The sequence below is a fragment of the Entelurus aequoreus genome, linkage group LG08, assembly GCF_033978785.1.
Source record: "Entelurus aequoreus isolate RoL-2023_Sb linkage group LG08, RoL_Eaeq_v1.1, whole genome shotgun sequence".
Classification (NCBI taxonomy): domain Eukaryota; kingdom Metazoa; phylum Chordata; class Actinopteri; order Syngnathiformes; family Syngnathidae; genus Entelurus; species Entelurus aequoreus.
In genome coordinates this window covers 50,535,267-50,562,069 of record NC_084738.1, presented here as the reverse complement: position 1 = coordinate 50,562,069, position 26,803 = coordinate 50,535,267, and the positions used below count along the sequence as shown (strand labels likewise).

At 39.0% G+C, this 26,803-nt stretch overlaps 1 protein-coding gene across 1 annotated transcript in view; it reads right to left on the bottom strand.

The window, feature by feature from the left end:
- LOC133656011 (ATP-binding cassette sub-family F member 1-like) overlaps positions 1-26,600 on the bottom strand; it is a 61,498-nt gene extending 34,898 nt beyond the window's left edge. The window contains exons 1-13 of the mRNA XM_062056743.1: positions 26,408-26,600; positions 18,304-18,350; positions 18,147-18,218; positions 13,314-13,446; positions 13,197-13,231; positions 13,043-13,132; positions 12,197-12,253; positions 11,285-11,350; positions 11,100-11,204; positions 6,017-6,139; positions 5,831-5,931; positions 5,641-5,726; positions 5,425-5,564 (exon numbers count right to left, since the gene is read on the bottom strand). Coding sequence (XP_061912727.1) covers positions 5,425-5,564; positions 5,641-5,726; positions 5,831-5,931; positions 6,017-6,139; positions 11,100-11,204; positions 11,285-11,350; positions 12,197-12,253; positions 13,043-13,132; positions 13,197-13,231; positions 13,314-13,446; positions 18,147-18,218; positions 18,304-18,350; positions 26,408-26,474 — 1,122 coding nt within the window. The 5' untranslated portion in view covers positions 26,475-26,600. The remainder of the gene's footprint in view (positions 1-5,424; positions 5,565-5,640; positions 5,727-5,830; positions 5,932-6,016; positions 6,140-11,099; positions 11,205-11,284; positions 11,351-12,196; positions 12,254-13,042; positions 13,133-13,196; positions 13,232-13,313; positions 13,447-18,146; positions 18,219-18,303; positions 18,351-26,407) is intronic.
- Between the last annotated feature and the right edge of the window lie 203 nt (positions 26,601-26,803).

Below are 26,803 nucleotides of genomic sequence, written 5' to 3'. Positions count from 1 at the left end.
ATTAATCGATTATCTAATTAATTGTTAGTTGCAGCCCTAATGTGTATATATATTAATATATATATATATATACATATAAATATATATATATTAACATATATATATATACACACACATACATACACACATATATATATATATATAATAATCCCTGGGATTAATATAGCGCTTTTCTAAGTACTCAAAGTCGCTTTACATGTTAAAAACCCATCATTCATTCACACCTGGTGGTGGTAAGCTACTTTTTGTAGCCACAGATGCCCTGGGGTCAACTGACGGAAGCGTGGCTGCCAATTTGCGCCTACGGCCCCTCCGACCACCACCTATCATTCATTCAACATTCATTCACCGGTGTGAGTGGCACCGTTGGCAAGGGTGAAGTGTCCTGCCCAAGGACACAACGGCATGGTAAGAGGCGGGGAGCGAACCTGCAACCCTCAGGTTTCTGACACGGGCGCTCTACCAACTACGCCATGCCGCCCCTATATACATACATACATATATATATATATATATATATACACACACACACATACATGTGTATGTATATATATGTGTGTATATATATGTGTGTGTGTGTATATATATATATATATATATATATATATATATATATATATATATATATATATATATATATATATATATATATATATATATATATATATATATATATATATATATATATATATATATATATATATATATATATATATATATATATATATATACATATATATATATATATATATATATACATATATATATATATATATATAAGAGAAGACACAACCGCGGAGTCCGCGGGTCGGGCGGATGCATGACGAAAAAAATTTATTTTAAATAGATTCGGGCGGGTGGCGGTTGAACCAATTCTTTCGAATGTCTGCTGATTTTCACCCAATCAACAATAATAAGGGCGTGCCGTGTTAGTACTGCCTTTATCACCCTCTACAACATGTACAGCCAGCGTGCTAGCCCAGTCACATGTTGTGTGCGGCTTCTGCTTGCACACGTAAGTGACAGCAAGAAATACTTGGTCCACAGCCATACAGGTTACACTGACGGTGCCCGTATAAAACAACTTTAACACTCTTAATATGTGCCACACTGTGAACCCACACCAAACAAGAATGACAAACACATTTCGGGAGAACATCCGCACCGTGAGACAACATAAACACAACAAAACAAATACCCAGAACACCTTGCAGTCTTAACTCTTCCTGGCTGAAATATACACCCCCGCTACCACCAAACCCCGCCCACCTAAACCGACGCACGCACGGAGGGTGGTGATATATATATATATATATATATATATATATATATATATATATATATATATATATATATATATATATATATATATATATATATATATATATATATATGTATGTGTGTGTACCGTATTTTTCGGACTATAAGTCGCAGTTCTTTTTCATAGTTTGGGTGCGACTTATACTCAGGAGCGACTTATGTGTGAAATTATTAACACATTACCGTAAAATATCAAATAATATTATTTAACTCATTCACGTAAGAGACTAAAGGTGTAAGATTTCTTCGGATTTAGCTATTAGGAGTGACAGATTGTTTGGTAAACATATAGCATGTTCTATATGTTATAGTTAATTGAATGACTCTTACCATAATATGTTACGTTAACATACCAGGCACGTTCTCAGTTGGTTATTTATGCGTCATATAACGTACACTTATTCAGCCTGTTGTTCAATATTCTTTATTTATTTTAAATTGCCTTTCAAATGTCTATTCTTGGTGTTGGGTTTTATCAAATACATTTCCCCCAAAAATGCAACTTATACTCCAGTGTGACACATTTTCAGCCGGTGCGACTTATACTCCGAAAAATACGGTGTGTGTGTATATATATATATATATATATATATATATATATATATATATATATATATATATATATATATATATATATATACATACTGTACTTACATAAATATATAAACAGTCATGGAAACAAAAAGAACAATTGAAATCAAAATAGAAATATATGTAGTGTTCATAGTGTGAGGTAATGCAAATACAATGCAAATAGCGCGATACAAATAGATAATGACTCACAAATAACTGTGTGACCCTTTAATTGGTCCGGGTTATTGGGGACTGTTATTGCAGATCAGTGTTTCCCATAAACTGCCAACATACCTGTGGCAGTGGGGGCGTGGCTATGGGTGTTGTCACCATGAAATCATCGAGTAATTTGCATCATTTACTACAATGATATGATTTTCTCTAAAAAGGCTAAAAAAATGTATACTTACTAATTAATAATAACAGTTTTGTTTTAAACGTCCATCCATCCATCCATTTTACAATATAATTACAACACTTTATGTACATATTTATATACAGATTTGAACAATAAGTTATTCACTGAAATATATTTATTAATCGTGGTTCTTACAAAAAATATATCTTATAAAATATAAAAGTTAAAATGTCTCTTAAAGCTTTGCCCCTTTAATTAGTGCATACTAAATCATTTAACTTTAGCCTACTACTACAACCATATTATTTACCAGCAACATAAAGTGAAACAGAGGCAGAGGTGTCCTGCCACAGTCAGTAACAAATAAACACAAAACAGTAGTGGTCAAATACAAATAAGGCAACAAGAGAAGTATCCTACACTTCTCTTTTGTAAAGTAAATCTGAACAGCCTATATGGGCATCTACATCAACTATATGATTTGCCTGAAAAGCTGGACAGGACAAAAAAAAAAAAAAAAATTATTAAATTTTTTTATTTGTGGCGGACGTAATTCTTTCGTGGCGGGCTGCCACAAATAAATGAATGTGTGGGAAACACTGCAGATGGACACTATGTGACTGCAGGCTACATTAGGTCACATTGAGTTCCTTACTTTTCTTTTATCCCGCCGCGTATGCATCACTTTGATTCATTTTGTCAGACATATATACGCGTCAAACCCGCTGTGACACAGGTTGATTTGGTTTCATTGTTTTGAGTTTTTTCTTGTTGTTCCTGATGTATTGACCGCTTATGTTTTTGTATTTCTGTACCGGCTGGAGAAGAAGCTACGTGACACCCACAGCTGATTCTAATCAACCTTTACTATGTACAAACCCAGTTTCCATATGAGTAGGGAAATTGTGTTAGATGTAAATATAAACGGAATACAATGATTTGCAAATCATTTTCAACCCATATTCAGTTGAATATCCTACAAAGACAACATATTTGATGTTCAAACTGATAATAGATGATTTTTTTTTTGTGCAAATAATCATTAACTTTAGAATTTGATGCCAGCAACACGTGACAACGAAGTTGGGAAAAGTGGCAATAAATACTGATAAAGTTGAGGAATGCTCATCAAACACTTATTTGGAAAATCCCACAGGTGAACAGGCAAATTGGGAACAGGTGGGTGCCATGATTGGGTATAAAAGTAGATTCCATGAAATGCTCAGTCATTCAAAAACAAGGATGGGGCGAGGGTCACCACTTAGTCAACAAATGCGTGAGCAAATTGTTGAACAGTATAAGAAAAACCTTTCTCAACCAGCTATTGCAATGAATTTAGGGATTTCACCATCTGCGGTCCGTAATATCATCAAAAGGTTCAGAGAATCTGGAGAAATCACTGCACGTAAGCAATAAAGCCCGTGACCTTCGACCCCTCAGGCTGTACTGCATCAACAAGCGACATCAGTGTGTAAAAGATATCACCACATGGGCTCAGGAACACTTCAAAACCCACTGTCAGTAGCTACAGTTGGTCGCTACATCTGTAAGTGCAAGTTAAAACTCTCCTATGCAAGGCGAAAACCGTTTATCAACAACACCCAGAAACGCCGTCAGCTTCGCTGGGCCTGAGCTCATCTAAGATGGACTGATACAAAGTGGAAAAGTGTTCTGTGGTCTGACGAGTCCACATTTCAAATTGTTTTTGGAAACTGTGGACGTCGTGTCCTCCGGACCAAAGAGGAAAAGAACCATCCGGATTGTTATAGGCGCAAAGATGAAAAGCCAGCATGTGTGATGGTATGGGGGTGTATTAGTGCCCAAGACATGGGTAACTTACACATCTGTGAAGGCGCCATTAATGCTGAAAGGTACACACAGGTTTTGGAGCAACATATGTTGCCATCCAAGCAACGTTACCATGGACGCCCCTGCTTATTTCAGCAAGACAATGCCAAGCCACGTGTTACATCAACCTGGCTTCATAGTAAAAGAGTGTGGGTACTAGACTGGCCTGCCTGTAGTCCAGACCTGTCTCCCATTGAAAATGTGTGGCGCATTATGAAGCCTAAAATACCACAACGGACACCCTCGGACTGTTGAACAACTTAAGCTGTACATCAAGCAAGAATGGGAAAGAATTCCACCTGAAAAGCTTAAAAAAATTGTCTCCTCAGTTCCCAAACGTTTACTGAGTGTTGTTAAAAGGAAAGGCCATGTAACACAGTGGTGAACATGTCCTTTTCCAACTATTTTGGCACGTGTTGCAGCCATGAAATTCTAAGTTAATTATTATTTGCAAAAAAAAATTACGTTTATGAGTTTGAACATCAAATATCTTGTCTTTGTAGGGCATTCAATTGAATATGGGTTGAAAAGGATTTGCAAATCATTGTATTCCGTTTATATTTACATCTAACACAATTTCCCAACTCATATGGAAACGGGGTTTGTATTCCCTTCAATCATTTGTTTTATTGCTGGTTAATGTTTGATGCTGCATGCCGCACGCTACGCTTCACGTCCCCAGCTTGGTAAAGACCAATCCCGTCCTGCGCCTTCCTACCTGTACCGGCAGTCTGCCTGTTTGCCTGCTCATCGTGTTTTGTGATTTTGTGCCTGAGCCTTTTGTCCTAGTACCTTTTTGTTCTATTGGCATCATAGTTTTTGTATTTTGAATCATTGACAGTGTGGATAATAAAAGACTTGTCGCACTCATTGCTCTTGTCTTCTGCGCTTTTTGGGATCCACCACAGCAAACCACGACATATATGCATAATGTCCAACTGGGTAGCAACTTCAAAAGCTTATTTTGGAAGTGTTGTGAATGCCGCGCGGTGGGGCGAATGTCCGTGTGTGCTATGGTGCATCATCAAAAAAGTAGCGGCTTATAGTCTGGAATTTACAGTAATCATGTTATCCACCAGTCACACTAATGAAATGATGCGTTCAAAAACTTGGAATTCTGAACATTATGAGCAGGCCGTTAAAACTAATTTTACTCAATTTATAGACAACTTTTGCATGTCGCATGTACTCGCAGTAGTCGAGTTTAACATCACCATAATCTCTCTTTTTCTAACGGACTCAGAAAAGATGAAGTCATCCGGTTACTTAAGGAATAAGTGCACCATCTTATATTAATTACATTTATGAATAATTCTAACTTGTACCTTTTCCAGTCTGTCTGACACACTGTCTTCGCCCTTCTCCAGAAGAGCCTGAAGCTGCTTTTCCTCCTGCAGGAGTTTCAGGCGCTTTGTGTCTGCCTTGAGCACCGCCTGCACAGCCGGCGTGTCATCAGCCAACACCTCTGATTGCACACAGACACAGAAGCGTGTGAGCGTAGGACAGAAAAAAAACATCATGACAGAACACATACAACGCACCCTGCTCACACAGCAGCACATCAATGTTAGGGGGAATGCTCAGAGCTCTGTTGGCGATGTGCTTCAGTAATGTGGTCTTTCCTTTGCTGGAAGAAAAGTTGCATATTTCTATTTCTGCGGGTGTGCATGCTAGAGGGAATGAGTAGTTGCACAATCATGATAAATTTCAAAAGTGAAATCAGATATTTACCCATTTGGCCCCACCAAACCATATCTTCTTCCTGCCACAACAAGGAGGTCAGCGTTGACAAAAAGCTCCTTGCCGTGAGCGGAAATGCTGAATTTCTCCAGCTAGTGAACACAGACCAGGACTTTATGTGAAGACAGTTAAGAGACAAATCGGTGTCATTACAACATTCATGAAACAATGAGTAACCTTGATATCTGAGGCATTCTCCAGCATGGCTTGTCTGGAGGACATTTCTGCCTGGGAAATGGAGAAATCTCCCTCTAAGGCGCTCTGGGCACGTAGGTTGGCCACCTGACGCTCAAATTCCATCTGTGAGTAAACATGTGCACAAGGACATGCAAAATCAATCTATCAATCAATCAAGGTTTATTTGTATAGCACCTTACAACATCACAATGGTGCACAAAGTGCTTTACAGGACAAATAAGTTAAAAGCAAGTAAACCCACACATATTAAAACAGTAATAATAAATACTTATAGCAATTCTTTGTTACATTTTCTTTTAAACAAATGTCTTTAATTGAGATTTAAAAACTTTTAGCTCTGTGATGGCTCGCAACTCAGGTGGGAGGGAGTTCCATAACTTGGGTGCCGAAGCGGAAAGAGAACGATCACCCCATTTTTTAAGTCTCGTCCTTGGTACTTTCAAAGATGTGTGTAAAGATGAGCGCAGATTCCTTGGTGGGTGGCAAACAGTTAAAATATCAGCCAAGTATGCTGGGGCCAGACCATTGATGGCCTTAAAAAACAAAAAGAAGGATTTTAAAATGTATTCTAAAACATACCGGGAGCCAATGGAGAGCAAAGAGAACCGGGGTAATATGGGCATGTTTTGGAGTATGAGTCAGGAGGCGAGCAGCTGCATTTTGTACTAACTGGAGCTTGTGGAAGAGTGACTGATTTAGTCCAGTATAGAGGGCATTACAGTAGTCCAGTCTAGAGCTGATGAAGGCATGAATGTTTTTTTCATGGTCTGCCCTTTGCCAAAAGTCTCAGCTGGAAAAAAACTGCTCTAACCACGGAGTTAATTTGTTTTTCAAATTTAAGGTCACACCCTAATTTTTTACAGAGGAGCAAGTTGGAAATCAAATAAAATGGTACTTCAACTTACAAGTCCAACTTATGAGCATTTTGAGATACGAGCTGTCTCTTTGATTTTTGTAATGTTTTAAACTGAGCATAAATTTTAGTTACGAGCCTCCCCACTGCTTTTTAGTGTAGTGATTGTCAGAATGAACCCTGTAAGATCTTCGGCACCAAATCATCCTTTGTCATTTGCCATCAACAGTCCAGAAGCAACACTACCCTGGCCTCCAAGTTCGGGAAATAAGAAAGCGAGTGCAAAGGAGACCGCTAAGTAGAATAAGTGAACGACACCCGCCGATTTAAAGAAACAACCCATCAAAAACATAACCGTCTGAGTAGCCGACCCACCAAGCCAGCCTGCGGACCAGCTATGACGCCAAAACAACATCCAATAAGTGGATATTTTCCATGAAAATATATGAATAACCTGCCAATAGTGTGCCTGACGTGTCGCAGTTCGTTCGGTTTCCTGACTACAAACAGGACTACTGAGCATAACCCTTCCTTACTAGGCCTTTTAATTGATCAAGGTACACAGACATACATATCGCCTGTTGTCAACTCTAACCTCTGATACGTCACGCAAAAGGTGCCTGTGTGCAACAGAAACAATAACATTTCCTATTGTTATACAACAGAGAAGCAGCCAGAAGGAGCCACCGCATTAGTCCACTCCCCAAGATAAATTCTGTGCAATATTTTTACATTACTTAATAAAACCTTGTCTTGGTCTAATTGATGTCAAAATATGAGCGCTACGAAGAGGAGTACAATTACGTGCCAACTCTGACTGGACCATCAGATCCATCGACCTAGTCATGAATCACATGATCACATGTGAGTTTTGTCGGCCCTTTGTGGGAGCCACTAGCTCATATGAGTGGTGTACATTGAACACAGGAAGGGAATTAAGGCTGCAGCTAACGATTATTTTTCTATCGATTAATCTATAGATTATTTTTTCGATTAATCGGTTAATCTATAGATTATTTTTTCGATTAATCTATAGATTATTTTTTCCTTTTGCCGATTATTTTTTTATTCAAAATGAAGATGAAAAAATAAATGTAGGCCCGTTTTTTCAAAAGGCATGGCTTTTATTTACAAAAAAAAAGAAGTATGGCCACTCAGTCAACATTGACAACAACATGACTAAATATTCTGTAACAATGTAAACATTTAAAACTTTTAACATTTAACAAAATTAAAAGTAGCTTATTTGCTTTTTAATGTGCAAATATAAAAGTCAACATCCAGTGCAAATATTAATATTCTGCAATAGTATAAGCATTTCAAAAGTAAAAGTATTGCTTATTTTGCTTTAAAATGTGCAAAAATAAAGATAAACATCTAATACAAAAAAGTGCAAAACGAAATATTCTTTAACAACAGTGTAAACATTTCAACAAAAGTGAAAGTATTGCTTATTTGCTAAAATGTGCAAAAATAAAGATAAACATCCAATACAAAAAAGTGCCAATCTAAATATTCTGGAGCACTGTAAACATTAAATATTGCTTTTAAAATGTGCAAAATAAACATCCAGTCCAACACAGTACACAATAACCAATTCTACTCATTCCAGTGAGTGTCTAACAGTTGTAATGAAGAAAGGTTAGCATGTCTACATGCTTTGGTTCTTTTCTTGTTTACAATATTCCCAGCAGCTGAAAATAGGCGCTCAGAAGGGGTCGATGTGGCTGGAACTGAGAGCTAATTAGCCTTCACCTCAAGCCAGGATTGCGAGCGAGCTGAGCTGCAGTTTAAGTTTCTAGAAGGTCAACGGGCTCATAGTGATGTTACTAGTAGTTGACTGGGAGGTGTTTATTATCATTTGGGGAGAGTCCGCTGCCTGATGCTCACCTGCTAAACACCTATCTGCTCGACCCTGAAGCGCTGACTACATGCGCTCTGAATACGCACTGCTGATTGGCTGATAATGCTTCGTGTGTACCAATCAGATGGTTGTGTGGGTGGGACAATGCTGCGTGTGTACCAATCAGATGGTTGTGTGGGCGGGACAATGCTGCGTGTGTACCAATCAGATGGTTGTGTGGGTGGGACAATGCTGCGTGCTGAGACAGAGGCAGACGGAGCAAAGCAGCTTGTTATGACTTTAGCTTTAGCTTAGAAACTCGTTCGGTACACCCCCGTACCGAACCGAAAGCCCCGTACCGAAACGGTTCAATACAAAACACGTACCGTTACACCCCTAGCAGATACAAATGACACATTCATGTTTTTGTGTAATGATGACAACGTATGCTCGCGCGGACGATTGACTAGTTGATGGTTTTCTTTTCAAATGTTCGTTCATAGCCGTTGTGCTGCTATGATAGGCCATTTACGCTCGACACAGTGTGCATACAACAACATTATTAGGCCGTTTATTGAAATACTCCCACACTTTTGACCACTTTTGGCATGCTTTTCCCCCCTCGCTCGCACCGCTCGCATCGTCTTCTTTGATCGTCTGCTTTGCGCTTCGCCATGACGGTAGTGTGACGTCATTATGCGACGCGTCGACGCACAAAAACGGCGTCGACGTATTTACGTAACCGATGACGTCGACTACGTCGACGCGTCGTTTCAGCCTTAAAGGGAATAGATATTTTTGTGATTGTTGTGACATGTACAAGGGATTATATAAGGTTTGCTTTTTCCTATATCTTTTTTTTCTTCTTTGTGTTAAGTTGTGTAATTGTGAGCATGAGATGTGATCCATCCATCCATTATCTACCGCTTGTCCCTTCTAAGGTTGCGGGGGTGCTGCACTCTGGCGGAAGGCGGGGTATACACCCTGGACAAGCCGCCACCTCATCGCAGGGTCAACACAGATAACAGTGTAACATTATATGCATGTGCGAAATAAACTCAAACTCAAAACTACTGTAGTTTGTATTGTTTTTAGTGATATACTTCAAATCTAAAAGTTATAGACATGTTAAAATAATGTTTTTTGGGAAAGGGAGGCAGGCAAGAATTAAACTGAATTGAATTAATTTCAAAGGGTGACATTGATTTGAGAGACAAGTATTTCAAGTTATGTGCTCAATCATAGAACAAATTCAGCTCGTATGATGGAGGTGCCAATGTAGAGCGAATAAACATACTTTTTCTTGACCAGAAACAACACTAACATTAGGGATGCATAATTTGTTTTTCCAGATAATACTGACAGAAATACATTCCTTCTTCTCAAGATTGATACTGATGGTTTTTTCCTCCTGGCGGAATGTTTGCTGAACATTTGGTGTAAATAGAGCGCAAAATGTCTTCATCTGAAACCGTGCAGTCCTAGGCCGTTAAACAAGAAAAGAAGTGCTTGATTTGCTTACCGTGACCCTAATCCGATAATTATATAAAATAGGGCCAATCAAAAAAACGCTAATGAGGCGGATTTACCTGTTTTTTCCATTGAAGCTAATCTTTATTATCAGTCTGAAGTCATAATTCCTCGCATCAGCCAGATAATTATTTATCCAATATTTATTGCGCAACCCTAACTGATACAAAAGATTGCTCAACTCCGCTGAGCTCAAATCTCAAATGTTCAAAATTATTTTGAATCGGTAAATACCACAGCTGTAACTGTTGGTATACTCTGATTAATCTGGGGACAATAAACGCAAGTGACAGGAAGTCTTTATTGCATTATGCGCCAACTTGGTAAACAAATAGAGTGCAATCCAATCTTTGGCTTGTCGGAGTCACTGCTAGCGATAGTGCCAAGGAAAAGCCAGCGCTTGAAAACTTTTTTTCGTCTTTTAAGTCTCCTGATCTAGAACACTTTGCCTTAAAATTCATAAACAGACAACGACAAGAGGAGGAGACGAAATAAGCGTGCCACAATTGTTCAGGAGAGATAGGGAAAGGAACTATAAGATCGAACTACTAATGCTGCACTTTAACTATAGCTTATGACATACTGTTACACCCCTAATAAATTATATGAACTTTTTATTAAAAAAATGTAATACTGTATTTGTTTTTAGCCGACTTTAGCCATAGTGACTCTGAAAATAAATTCCTGTATTTGCGCTTTTAACCAGTGATTACACGCGCACAGACACACAGGTACACTTACACGCACGCGCACAAGCAATGTGCCCTCGCCTATACAGTAGCTAGTTGGCTACCATACATATACTATAATCCATACATCAGGATTGATATAGATACCTGTTTCTTCTTCTTTTTCTTCTCCTTCTTGCTAAGGTTGGAGAATGGGTCGTCGCCATCCTGTTGATTCTGCTTAGCCTGCTCTGCGATGGCATCCTCCGCACTCTGCTTTGACATGGACCAACATTAAAAACACAGAGCCAGAAAAAAGAAAAAGCAATAGCGAACTGGAAGAACAGACAGACCATCATCATGTCACCTCCATCACTGTCATCCTTCTCGTCTTCATCTTCACTCTGCACTGAGCGTTTCTTTTTCAACAAAAATGATTGCCAATTACAGACAGCATATTCACTTGCCATATAATTAATCCAATCAAAACACACAACAAATTAGCTTAAAGACTTGTCATAACTACTACCATTTGCAATACAGAAAATACAATTGTAAACATGAAGAAATGACACAGTATCCATTAATTAAGATAAATAAAATAAATAAAGCACTTTAGTTTGTTTAGTAAAATAACAAGGTGTTGACCTGTTCAATGGTAAGTACATGTCCGCCATAATTTAACGAAAGTGTGAACACTGATTGAAGGCGATAGAATGAAGGTTTTGGGGAGCAATGTGTGTGGAGGCGTGTCTGCAGGATTGAAGGGTCGTGCTGGTCATGTGGGCATTGGTGTGTTATACGTATGCAGGAAGTATTCAAAAGACTATCATTCACCTGTGCAAGGCAGGAAATAGGATTATGGACAGAATTGAATTGCCATACTTTTGTTGACCGCTGTACTATATGATGGTGTAACCCTGGTAATTTTATGTAAGAATTATATGTAACTATCATATATTATTGTGTAATTGTCTATCATCTACAAACTATTGCAAGGTTTATCATTGTGTATCATATTACAAATTATTGCGGGACTAATTTTCTATCATATTATAAACTATCGCAAGACTTATTGTCTATCATACTACAATCATGCCACAATACCCTTAATGACCTATGTAATACAAAGGAGTGTTTTGAATAATACACAAACCGCACTCTGGGTCTCGGCGTCTTTGTACAGTAAGCTCAAAGATTTCATTTCCACCTCTCAGCAACCAGAAGGAAAGGTTGGTCGCAAACACTGATATTTAATTACTTACAATTTCTTTCGCTTTATTGGTCTTCTTAGGCTTCTTATCCTCATCATTTACTCTGGACTGAAGAGGAAATAAGAACACAAAGTAAATTAAGATAGCAACTGCAACCTCAGCAAAATTCAAGACTAAAATGCTATTTGGCAATTGCAGATTGTGGCAATTGCAGATGCTCGAACACCAACTTCTTGGTGTTATTATGGTTGATCGAATGACCTGGAGATCTCACATCAAAAATATACGACATTGCGTGGCCAGATGTATTTGAATGGTTACCAAATGGGAGTTATTGTGTGGACATGTAGGGAAAATAACTATAAAAACTAGGGATGTTTCGATCAGGGTTTTATGATACCAATTCCGATCATCCAAGAGTGAGATTGGCCAATATCAATCACATGTAATAACTGTAAATGTTTTGTGTTATGGTGAGTGCTATTGACAATGAATTGAATATTCAAACTAGTTCCTTATTCTCTTAACACATACACTTATTTGAGCGAAACAAAGTAAATTAGTACACAATAACAAAACAAAAGCAAAAACTGACTACTACTCTTGTAAATCCTTTGGTTTTATCCCCCCACAAAGTCATCCTCTGTCCAAGGGAATTATTCCAAGTTTTTAAACACTATCTAAAAAAGACAAAACAAGATTTTTTTTTATTTTATTAAAATATCGATCTAATCACTCTAGTATCGATCATATGCTAATACTACCCTTGCCATTGCTGGGATGTTACTGATGTCACCTCCGGCTCACGGCCCTGCCCAATGAATACTGGTGGTAGTCAAGCTAGTTTGATTTTCAATGAGTACTAGGCGCAACATGGGTAAAGGAGCAACATTGTACCTTTTTCTCACATTTGTCTTCCTCGTCCAAATCTGAGTTCTCATCCTGATCACTCATTCCCTGGCTGAGAGTTGCAAATATGTTTCCACCCTGCCGGACAACATCAATGGTTCACAATGCCAGCATGTGAAGCACTAGTAAGACAATAACAAACCTTGTTCTTCTGTTTCCCTTTCTTTGGGGCGACGACTGCAAGGAGAAAAGGAGAGGACTTGCTTTAATAATGGTGTGACATTACAAGCAAGTCATGATGAACAGTGTTATTTCCTACCAGGCTCATCATCATCATCATCATCACTGGCGTGTACTGAGAGATGTTTAAGTTTCAGCGTGACATCTTCATGGCTGTCCTTGGCGGCATCACCACCTTTTCCTTTCCGCCGCTCCTTCTTCTTTTTATGAGACTGGAGAAAATTGTTCACACTGAAATGTCATCATGTGTCCACACTTCAGGGACACTCCATGTAATTTGTATCAAACCATACTAACACATGTTAAACTTTACATTTACTTAAAACGTTCCTCATAGCCAAGACATTGACTGAAATGGCCATCATTGTTTCCTACAGGAAAATGTTAAACATTCTAAAGAAAGGGAGGTTGGCCACACTAGTGTCTTCTACCTCTAAGGTTCCACTCCTATGGTGATTTACCACCAAAAATTGTTAAAAAATTGGAGGTAAGCTGGCAAATTAATTTCCCATTAAACTTTAATTTGTTTAAGTAAAGGAGAATAGGTCCGGGTAAAAAAAACCAAAAAACGACTGTAAAATCTACAGTGGAATAGGACCGAATGAATGATCTAGTTATGCTAAAATACTGTATGTTACAGATACATGAATGGGTCAGAGCATATTCAAGAGCAGCATATTAATTTTGTTTTGTGCATTTTGGGCAGTTTCTGTCAACAAAAACTAATACAAAAGGATGACTGTTGTATTTTGTCTCATATGGGATGAGGTGGTGACTTGTCCAGGGTGTACTCTGCCTTCCACCCGAATGCAGCTGGGATACGTTCCAGCCACCCAAGCGATCGCGAAAGGGACAAGCGATAGAAAATGGATGGATGGATAAGGCTCTACTGATCACTTATTTTACGACCTGTCTTCAATTTTTAATGCAAATAAAGCACACTGCCATTTCACTTAAGACACATCATAAAATGTACATATTGTCGCATATTTAACATGAATCACATTCACTTGCATATTTACTATTATACTATCATCATCATTACACTAGTGCAGGGGACTTCAACAGGACCCCCCAAGTGGATGGAAAGATAGAGTGGGGACTCCCTACTTATGTATCTTGTATACAATTGTGCTTTAATTTAAACTGATCCTAAAGGTGCCTTCTTAACCTGCAGTTTTTGAAATGGAGTGTTAGGTGCTACATTTCTCACTGTGCATGTGTGAATGACATGGTTGTGGAACGGAACGGCGTGGCGAAGTTGGTAGAGTGGCCGTGCCAGCAATCGGAGGGTTGCTGGTTACTGGGGTTCAATCCCCACCTTCTACCATCCTAGTCACGTCCGTTGTGTCCTTGGGCAAGACACTTCACCCTTTGCTCCTGATGGGTGCTGGTAGCGTCTTGCATGGCAGCTCCCTCCATCAGTGTGTGAATGTGTGTGTGAATGGGTGAATGTGGAAATACTGTCAAAGCGCTTTGAGTACCTTGAAGGTAGAAAAGCGCTATACAAGTATAACCCATTTATCATTTATTTAACGGAAGTAACGTTGTTGTTTTGCAGGAGTAAGCTGCTGTTGTTGTGATGCAGGAGTTGCAGTTAAGTCATTAAAATGTACAGTTGTCGTAGTTATTGAGCCAACATTGGTAGCAGAGGATGGCCGCTGGTAATTATAAAGTTCCGCCAGCGTTTAATTTGAAGAAATCTTACAAAAAGTTGGAAAAATGAGGTAGAAATCTGGAGACTGATTACAGACTTGGAAAAGAAGAAGTAGGCCTTGGCGGTTGCCTTGTCGCTAATGGGAAGAGTGAGATACAGCGCATTGGAAATACCCGCAGAGGATTTGAACAAAGATGATGGTCTGACTACACTTTTGAAAAAACTGGACTCAGTTTTTGAAGGAGGAAAAGGACCGCCAATTCGGGGCGTACACGGATAACATACCAGACACAAGATAATGAAATACAATGGTGTTTTGATGGTGGATTACATTGTTGAGTTTGAACAGAGTTACAACAGAATTTGGCAGTTTAAAATGGAGCTCCCGGATGCGGTGTTAGCATTCAAGCTAATAGACACGGCGGGACGGACTGTCAAAGACAAACAGTTGTTGCTTACCGCTTGTCCAAGTCTCACGTTTGACAACATGAAGGCCGCCTTGAAGAGGATATCTAGCGATACTACGCCACAGATGAGGACTGGTGCACTGCAGGTGAGCGGAGATGCAACTGACGCTGCCTACTACACAAAGTTTACCGACAGGAGAGGAAGTCAGTCAAATATAATAATAATAATAATAATGGATTAGATTTTATATCACGCTTTTCTATTATTAGATACTCAAAGCGCTCACAGAGAAGTGAGAACCCATCATTCATTCACACCTGGTGGTGGTAAGCTACATTTGTAGCCACAGCTGCCCTGGTGTAGACTGACGGAAGCGAGGCTGCCAGTTTTGCGCCTACGACCCCTCCGACCACCACCTATCATTCATTCATCATTCATTCACCAGTGTGAGCGGCACAGGGGGCAAGGGCGAAATGTCCTGCCCAAGGACACAACGGCAGCGATTTGGATGTCAAGAGGCGGGGAGCGAACCTGCAACCCTCAGGTTTCTGGCACGGCCGCTCTACCCACTACACCATACCGCCCCCAATATATGCAACATCAAACAGATATTCAAGGTATTAATCCGCTTAACAGATATGGTAGGAGAACGAGATGTGCAGTCTGCCTAAGTGTATATCACTGGGCAAAGGACTGCCCCCACAAAAATTACTATGCTAAACTAACAGAAGTTGAGGGATGACCAGAGCGTGAAGAATGCAACATTACTTAATTGTCTAACGACATATTGTTTAACACAGAGATCTTCATGGTAGTCTTTGGGATATGCTGTGATTGACACAGCTTGCACTAGAACAGTGTGAAGCGAAAAATGGCATCATCATTATGTCAACCAACTAACAGACCGAGTTGCTGAAAATGAACAGGCATACAAAGTGCAAGACCATTCAAGTTTGACGAGCAGAGCTGAAGGGGGCCGTCATGTCCAAGTTTAAGGCCTCAATCATAGCCTTGGAAGCAAAGGATCTGCAGCTGGAGGAGCAGCTGGAGCAGGAAATAAAAGAGAGAGGGGCAGCCAACAAGATTGCTCGCCGTATGAAGAAGAAACTGAAAGAAGTGACGCTGCAGATGGAAGACAAACGTCATGCTGACCAGTACAAGGAGCAGGTGGTGTTCAGTGTTTCATCCATAGGAAATCTTCCATTTAGAGGCACTTAGGGTAGGCACCTAATCATGTTTCTGGGAGAGGGTGGAAGATTCTTGCCCATATGCTGGCAGAGCAGCAGAGTTGTTCGCACAGTGCAGTTTTCTTAACTACACAGTACTCATAGATCACCAGCAGTATTTAAGGAACTCATCCACTCTGGGACTATGCAGCAAACCATGTTGTCAGCAAATAAGGAGCAGCTTGCTGACTGTTTGACCAAGAAAGGAGCGTCTGCACTCATTTTGCTGAGGGCTCTCAGCAAAAGTGTATGGCAGCTTAAAAGTCAAATGGACTTAACAAATAATTGTTCTTTACTGTTCTACTTCAGTTATTAAAGCTCAAACTTTATACCTGACTATCCGTTAAGGACACAAAAATACATATTTTCTGTGCACTGTTTTTCTTTAAAGAGAAAAGGGCAGTTTGTCACGTGCTGCATTCCTGACAGCGCATGTGCGAATGACGTGGTTGTGGAGCGGAAGTGACGTTAAGCGGGAGTGAGCCGTTGTCGTGATGCAGGAGTTGCAGCAAAGACATTATTACGTACAGTTGTCGTCGTAGTTATTGAGCCAACAGGAGGATAGGTTTATCTCTTTTTGTTGTGTTTTTTGTCTGGTTATAAAATTATGCATTTTTACAATTCAAACACAAACTTTAACTAGCTGCTAGCTGAAAATGGGCTTTCGACCAAGCTCAGGGAACCTGACAGAGTCTTATGATTGGCACAGCAACGATTAAGGTGGGTCCTCCTTGTTGGAGGGACAGGCAAATTGCATCATGTCCTGATTGCTCCTGTGTGTTGCTGAGTGTGTGCATTGCTGATTGAAAGACATCTTGTGTTTCCATTTATCTGGTCACCACAGTGTGTTGGATCAATGTTAATGTGTATATAAAGACATTTAAAATATAGAAAAAAATTGCAAGAGGATTAAAACGTTATTTTAATATGATTTTATCGTGAAATTACCGGAAGTAGCGTATGCTCGCCAATTAGCTATCAGGGCTGATAACCATTCTTTTTGAAAACACGTACTTCACATTACTATGGCTGTATTTTAAAACAAACATAAATGGTAAATGGACTATACTTGTATAGCGCTTTTCTACCTTCAAAGTACTCAAAGCACGTTGACACTATTTCCACATTCACACACTGATGGCAGGAGCTCCCATGCAAGGCCCTAACCACGGGTGAAGTGTCTCTTGCCCAAGGACACAATGGACGTGATTAGGATGGCGGAAGCTGGGATCGAACCTGCAATACTCAAGTTAATGGCCGCTCTATTACCCGAGCCACGGTGTCCCAACATTACATTGCTACCACTGACACCATGCACTCTATGAATTCAGCAAACATCAGTAAAGCCACAGTATGTCTCAAACACTTGTGCTATTAGCTATAATATTGACAGTTTTAACTAGCACGGCTAATTTATCTTTGGCCGTTGGCTAAAAGTAGTATTGTGTTTTTAGCTATACCATTAAATAAACGATTCATGGAAGCAGATAAAAATACTCGATAATCTTTTTTAATCTAGGTAATGTAATTATTCGGGGAATTGTTTCACTTCTAAAGTGGAAGGATAAATTGTATACCAAATAATTGCATGATCATTACTGGCCTATTGCCGATAAATTACCTGTTTAGGATCTGACACGGTCACCTCATCTACCTCCTCAACTTTGATGTCGGTCTGCAGTTCCTCAAAAAACTGGTGGAATACAATACACAGCAAATCAAAAATCAAGTTTAACATAAACAAAAAAATGTATATATATTTTTTTGCATGTACTCACGCTCTTTTTGCCTTTTTTATCTTTTTTCCCCTTTTTCACAGTTTTTTCTGTAAGTACAAAAGAACAATGGTGGCACAACAGATGATGGGAAACTTAAGTGTCAGGGGTGTTCATTTTATATTGGCTCTTGACAAATTCCAAAACTGTTTCATAATTAATGCTAAATTATTACTATTCAATATCATTGCAATTCCAATAAAGACTAGTCTGTTCTTAAATATTACATTCATTTTCTGAGTCAACTATAACACAAAGCAAAGGTTTTACACGGATAAAAGTTTCCCCTTAATGTAATTGAATGTGGCGCGCTGCCATGGTATTTTCATTACCGCCACACCTTGTAAATCTTTTTTTTTTACTTTACCATACTTACCTATCAAGAAGGAAATTAGCAAGTTTGGCGTCAGATAAAAAAATATTCTCCGCCTTCAATCATCTCCATCTTTCAAAGGCATCCCCGATACAAATCCTTGTTTTGTTCCTGGCTTTGTCATGAATAAGTTGAGAAGCGTAACGAGGCCTTTTAGATTTACTAAGGTCTGACATGTTTAGTAACTTTACCAGTGGCAGTACCTAGACGAAGATGGTGGTGCGTAACTGGCAACCTGGATATGACACTCTCATGGAGTTTCTAATTTGTCAAACGGTAGAGGGCGGGACATCGAAATAAAAACAATAAGATTTTGGGGCTGTAAATCTAATTTTGAAATGACCATATCCCGGCTGAACTACTATTATCAGTTATAGAAGTATTAAAAAAGAACATGATTTATTAATGCCTTTTGACATATCAGGGCCATTTAATGATGACTTGACATGAAATTATTACGTATGGCTCTTTTAGCAGAAAACGTCCAACTGGAGTAATAGCACGAAGCAAGTGTGACGTCATGCTCGCTGCAGCTTGCCTCTTTTGTCAGGGACATCGAAGGACAGAAGTAAAGAGTACACAAGTACATTCTATAATAACACCAGTAGAAGATGCTAGATTTGTTGCTAGTTGTTTTTATTTGAAAAAGTAATTTTAACACTCGAAAAAATCTCAAAAAAGTACATTGGACAATATTACTTATTAATAACATAATTGTTTGTAAATGTATCACAACTAGGGCTGGGCGATATGACTAAAAAATGTATCACGATATAAGTGTTTCATATCAGTCGATATCGATAATTATTGATTAAAAAAAAAAAAACTATTCTAAATAAAGACCAGGAGAAAAAAGTCTGAATTTAAATACTTTTATTTTAAATATAACCTTTAACCTTTAGAACGAGGTCAGCATTATGAAACACAGTCAAATAAATGAAAATACTGGTCGATGTACAAATATTGACATTAAATAAATGCTTAATCCAACAAAATGTGCAAAGTATTGTAATTAAGAAATTAGTAGTGTACAACTCAGGCTTTAAAGCCATATTGGTAACAATATATGCAAATAAATAACAGTCACATTAAGCAAGCAGAAACAAACATGTCTTACAGAATATTGTAAACATCGGAATAAACTTGCGTCTGAACATCTGTGACAAAACAAACCTGTTACCCTCTTCAGTCATTCATGGAAAAATCAAACCAACTTCAGTATCTCCTTTTCCACGGATTCCCTGCACATTGTGTAAAGCTTAGGAATAGCTGTCTTGGAAAAGTGCTTTCGGCCAGGTAGAACATAACGGGGGTCGAGCACGTGTATGAGATGCTTGTACCCAGACTTCTCAACTATGCTGAGCGGTAGCATGTCCTTTGCTAATTGATACACCACTGCATCCGTTATTTCTTTATAACGTTTTGAATTTTTGTCGTATGGCACTGCTGCCGAGTAATACTGTCTGCGGCAACAACAGACCACCATCGAGACGATGGTGGTCTGTTGTTGCCGCTTTGGTGCTGTTCCACTTGCACCGGCTGATGTAGATGGTTGTGGCTGTTTGATACTGCTGTACTCCAGCGGGTGAGAGCGGCTCAGTTGGCAAAATAAGTTTGTCGTGTTCCCAGACTTGGTCGGGACGACGACCTTGCAAAGTTTGCAGACAGTATTACTCTGATTCGTATCGGATTTTAAAAAAAATCCAAAATACTGCCAAACTGGTGACGTGACGTTTCCTTTTTTATTTACAATTTCCTCTCGTGCTGCCGCGCTCATATTCCCGTTTTGTTTTACTCCTCGTCGTCAGCTAGCCGTTGTTGCTTTTTCCCCCCCCCAGTTAGCATTTCCCAGAATGCCTTGCGGTTCAGGCTCGGCCGTGATAGGTCGAGAGGACAAAGCCCTTCTTCTGCCTACACCCCCCAGAATGCCGTGCGGTTCCGGCTGCGCCTTTCTTCCTATTTTTTTCTAACAGAACTCAGTGAAATTATCGAACGTTCTATCGACCCCATTTTCTATTGATATTGATCACATGTCTATCGCGATATATATTGTTATTGTTTGTTATGTTATGGTTTTCTTCAAAAAGGCTCAAATAATGTTGTGATTCACAACATTATTTGAGCCTTTTTGAAGAAAACCATGTCACCTTAGCAAATTATGCAAACTAATTGATGACGTCATGGTGACCACACCCATAATCCTACCCCTGACGACGCCCCCACCACTACAGGTATTTTGGCAGTCTATGCAAGGTTAATTCAACTTGCGGCCTGCGGGCCATATCCAGGCTGCCAAATCTTTTGATTTGGCTCGCCGAACATCACCCAAATAGGCTTGATAAAACCATTCAAAACAGGATTGATCATGTATGCAATACTCGCACCAACCCACAGAGAGTTACAGCAAAGCATATGTGAGCAAGTAGAAGAAGATGGCACTATCGACCCTGAAAAATGTTTTAATTAATCGCGAAAATCTGACTTTTAACAGCGACTGCACAACAAAGTATGAATGTAAAGAAATTGCTCACTCTATGATGTCTTTTGTATTTGTGGTCGTGTTGTTTTTGGCTGTTTAACTCTGGCGGTCAATACTGTTAAATACATGTTGCGCTGAATTTGACCAGCAGAGGGTGATAAAGCTACACGGTCCTTAGGTTTATTTGTGGTAAACCACATGTGTGCAATGTTTGCTGTGTGTATTAACACTAAACCTTCTATATTATTTATGTAAAATACACAATGGACGTTATACTTTTGTAATGTGTATATTTTCAGTCTTACAAACCTAAATAAAGGAAGACGTATAAAAAAATAAGACACAGAGGAAGAAAAATTATTAAAAAAAAGGAACATCATTCATCAAAAAAAAAAACTTAGCTTGTGTTTCTTCATACTCTTAACCAGGGGTCCCCAAACTACGGCCCGCGGGCCAGATACGGCCCGCCAGCGTCCATAATCCTGCCCGCGCGTAGTCCAGAGTAAAAAAAAAAAGATTAAAAAAAAAGAACTATTTATTTTTATTTTTTAATCTGTCCTTTTTCGCCTATCCATCAATCCATTTTCTACCGCTTGTTACTGGGTCTCCTAGGCCAGGGGTCGGCAACACGCGGCTCCGGACCCGCATGCAGGTCTTTGATGACTCTGATGTGGCTCAGCTGCATACTTGCCGACCCCCCCAATTTTTCCGGGAGGTTTCCGGATTTCAGTGCCTCTCCCGGGGCAAACATTCTCCAATTTTCACCCGGACAACAATATTGAGGGCGTGCTGTGATGGCACTGTCTTTAACGTCCTCTACAACATGTCGTCGCATCCGCTTTTACACCATGCTATCTGCGTGCCGGCCCGGTCACATGTAGTATGCGGCCTCTGCTTTCACACGTAAGTGACTGCAAGGCATACTTGGTCAACAGCCATACAGGTTACACTGAGGGTTGTGATATAAACAACTTTAACACTCTTACTAATATGCGCCACACTGTGAACCCACACCAAACAAGAATGACAAACACATTTTGGGAGAACATCCGCACTGTAACACAACATAAACACAACAGAACAAATACCCAGAATCCCATGCATCCCTAACTCTTCCGGGCTACATTATACACCCCCGCTACCACCAAACCCCCCCCCAACATCGCCCACCTCAACCGACGCACTGGGGGGGGGGGGGGGGGGTTTGGTGGTAGCGGGGGTGTATAATGTAGCCCGGAAGAGTTAGGGATGCATGGGATTCTGGGTATTTGTTCTGTTGTGTTTATGTTGTGTTACAGTGCGGATGTTCTCCCAAAATGTGTTTGTCATTCTTGTTTGGTGTGGGTTCACAGTGTGGCGCATATTAGTAAGAGTGTTAAAGTTGTTTATATCACAATGTGAATGTGAGTGTGAATGTTGTCTGTCTATCTGTGTTGTCCCTGCGATGAGGTGGCGACTTGTCCAGGATGTACCCCGCCTTCCGCCCGATTGTAGCTGAGATAGGCTCCAGCGCCCCCCGCGACCCCGAAGGGAATAAGCGGTAGAAAATGGATGGATGGATGGAGTTGACTTGAAACTGTTTAATGTTGCACTTTTTATATGTAGAAGAAAAGTTTTGTCATTTTATTTAATCTGAGCAACAACTTGAGGCAGTTTAATTTTGATTATCGTGGGCAGAATTATTATAGTGTTCCCAATGTTAAAAGGATAAAGCCATTGTTTACAAATTTGGTAAATAAATAACCAAAAAATTTATATTTTGTTGTTTTCTTACTGTACTGAAAATGAACCGAACCGTGACTTCTAAACCGAGGTACGTACTGAACCGAAATTTTTGTGTACCGTTACACCCCTACTAAAAACGTATTTTTAATAATAGAGTATCGAAATTTATGAATCGATTCAGAATTGTATCAAATAACAGTGTTTCCCATAAACTGCCAAGATACCTGTGGTGGTGGGGGCGTGGCTATGGGCGTGGTCACCATGACGCCATCGAGTAATTTGCATAATTTACTACAATGATATGATTTTCTCTAAAAAGGCTCCAAAAATGTATACTTACTAATTTATAACAGTTATATTTGAAACATCCTTACATCCATCCATCCATCTTACAATATAATTACAACACTTTATGTACATATTTATATACAGATTTGAACAATAAGTTATTCACTGAAATATTTGTATTAATTGTGGTTCTTACAAAAAATATATCTTATAAAATATAAAAGCTAAAATGTATCTTAAAGCTCTGCCCCTTTAATTAGTGCATACTAAATAATTTAACTTTAGCTTACTACTACAACCATATTATTTACCAGCAACATAAAGTGAAACAGAGGCAGAGGTGTCCTGCCACAGTCAGTAACAAATAAACAGAAAACAGTAGTGGTCAAATACAAATAAGGCAACAAGAGAAGTATCCTACACTTCTCTTTTGTAAAGTAAATCTGAACAGCCTATATGGGCATCTACATCAACTATATGATTTGCCTGAGAAGCTGCACAGGACATAAAAATAAATAACAAATTTGAAAAAAATTTAAAAAATCTAATTGTGGCGGACGTAATTCTTTCGTGGCGGGCCGCCACAAATAAATGAATGTGTGGGAAACACTGAATAATATTTGCTATTGGGATGTGAATAGATTTTTCCAGCACCCCTAGAACTTGCCGCCCCTCATCCTTTATTTTTCTGTATGCGACCTTGAGTGAAAAATGTCATACGTGAAGTTTGACTTGCTATGCTTAGTAAAAGTAAAGGTAGTTTAATAACGGGTGTCCTCAGAAAAAAAACATAGAACAATTGAGAACAGTCAGCACCTTCAACTAGTGTTGGGCATATCAATCCAAACATCAATAAAATTGATACCAAGGATACCCTATTTTCCCGACTATACGCCGCTACTTAAAAAATTTTTTTTTTTACAGTTTTAATCAATAAAAAGAGCCAGAGACTGATTCACCGACGCTTGGGATTTTTTGTTTGGATTGATTCTGTGGAATGGTATGCGGTTAAACCGAATAGGTTTTTTTTATACAACAGGTTTAGCTGTGTGATAACTGAGATGGTGTACGCAAACCAGGACAACATTTTGGTGAATATTTTATCGAAAATTTAATCACACAGAAAACTGACGTACCGCTGTTTTTTTTTACAAGGGAATAGGTCCTTGGTCAGAGGACTGGGGAAGCCTTTTCGATACTTATTCTAGACGATTTACCTATTTTTGCGCCAACAATTGTACCCAATGTAAGCAAATCCTTTTATTTTTTCATATTACTACATTGTTTGATAACAAATATTTGTCCCATTAAATTAAAGGCATAAAATGATCTTGAAAAATGTCCAGTTAATGATATGGGTAACAGTATCGGTGTCTGACACTTTCTGTATTCACTTGATATATGTGTCCTGTATGTACTTGGTAGGGCTGGGTGATATATCGAGTTTGTAAGATATATCGATATATTTTTAAACGAGATCTGAATCAAGAAAATATCGTAATATCGATATAATTTATTTCACGTTAAAATGACCAAACACAGCTTATTTGTTGTGTTCCTTGATTCTCCCCACCACTTCCCACTACCTCAGAACACCCCACGGGCTACTAAACCCCTCCCCTTCCTCCTTCAAAGATGTGCTCGCATGTATAAGATTCAGGATTGGTTGGTTGTTTACTATGATGAGTCACGATTGGTTGAGATTAGTGCAAAACATTAGGGACAGGCCAATCAGAGGCAACATAGGGTGGGTCATGGAACCAGGAAGGGAAATCACAACAGACATCCCAAATGACAACGAGAGTCGGAGAAGACAAGAGGGAAATATTCAAGCGGGCGATTTAAATATTAATAAAACTAGTGGAAGATGGCAGAGGGATTCTCTTCTTTAGATTTTTCTTATAGCTATGTAGACGACAACCAGGAAACCCACAATGTGTCTACTTGGCCACATTTGGACAAATGTATGCGTCTGGATAAAACATTAATTTAAGTTGTTTACCATGTAAGTCCAAACCAAAACTATTCACGAGTTGCCAAGCTAGGCATAATTCGCACGAGAAATGCTGCCAAAAATGTATGCCGAAGTGAGGAAGATCCTATGATCTTGCTATCCGCACAATTAAGTAAAGTCACTTATTTGGCGCTGACCAGAACCGTACGTGTTTGACAGTCCATTACATCGTAGACTGGGAATTTAAAAAGTGCCTGCCTGCAAATGTATTTTTTATCTTTTGATACATTTTGTATTATTTGCATAGCTATGTTATTTATTTTACGTAGAAAGAATATGTTTCTATTGTATTTATGTTATGTAATTATGTGCTACTTAAACAGTTTATTTTCTGTGCTGTTAATACCTACCTTGACTAAGTGGGTTAATAAAAGTGCCACTGACTGTTTACTGTACAGTTGTCATTCACTTCAATTTAAGTGAACCTTGCTCAAAAATTAACATCTTTATATGTATACTTTCACCGGAAAATATATCGATATATATCGAATATCGAGTTTAAGTAAAAATATATCGAGATATACTTTTTCGTCCATATCACCCAGCGCTAGTACTTGTTATCCGAACGATACCAACATTTTGCAGTACAACCCACACCTTCTTACAAAACGCAGCAATACGGTGTTTAAAAGTGCTCTTCAGGTATTACACAGCCTTTGATATTTGAATTGAATACTCACGCTAAAGTTAACTTAAAGATATGAAAGGAAGGAAAGAGATTGTAAGGTCATCGTAGTAAGGCTCAACTGTCATCATTACACATGCTTTTCACAGGATTGCATCATTTTTATACATCACGCCGACGTGAGCATTGCTGCATTCATTGCAAGTGAAGGACAGTTCTAGTACGATGCATTGTGTTCCACTTAAAACAACTGCTATTTGACAACACTAGATAGCCAATTCACCCACAAATTAGCCACGAGTGTGTAACGCACATCTTCACCTTTCCATTTCAACTTGGGGAGTTGTCAATAGTTTAATTCTAAAAGTGAGTATTTCACTGTAATGCTGCTGCTAGGTTGATTAAAAAATGAAGCCGAATTGCACAAAAGAGCCTATCGATTAAAATGATATTGATAAGTTAACAATAAGATATGCATATCAGCTGTATATGCAGAGGTCATCATTTCTATGCGGTTTTTTCAATGGAGTTTGCCTCAGTTAGCGCCGGTGGCTAGCCAGCCCATCTAACCACCGTACGTATCATCTTATCGTTTGATATTACCTGCTGTTGGCGTCGGAGTGACTTCGTCGTCCACCCATTCTGCTTCTTCTTTAGCTTTCTTGGGCATTTTCCTTGTTTATCCAAATATTGTAACTAAAAAGATAACAACCACACGTCATGCGGCCCAACGGCGTGAAGCTACAGATAGACCAAGTTTTCTTCTTCTGGCAACTTGGCAAGAGGCATTTGGCGCTTTGCCGCCATCTGTAGGTTGGAAGAGCAACTGCTTACAGCACTTTATTGTAAGAAACATACATTAGACATTAAAACATATGTATTTTCACCTATTCAATCATTTTTTTGACTATATAAAGATAAATATATATTTAAAAAATGATCCAAGCAAATAATCAGGAGGACACGTTTGGATCACGTCATATAACATTCATTTTTCCC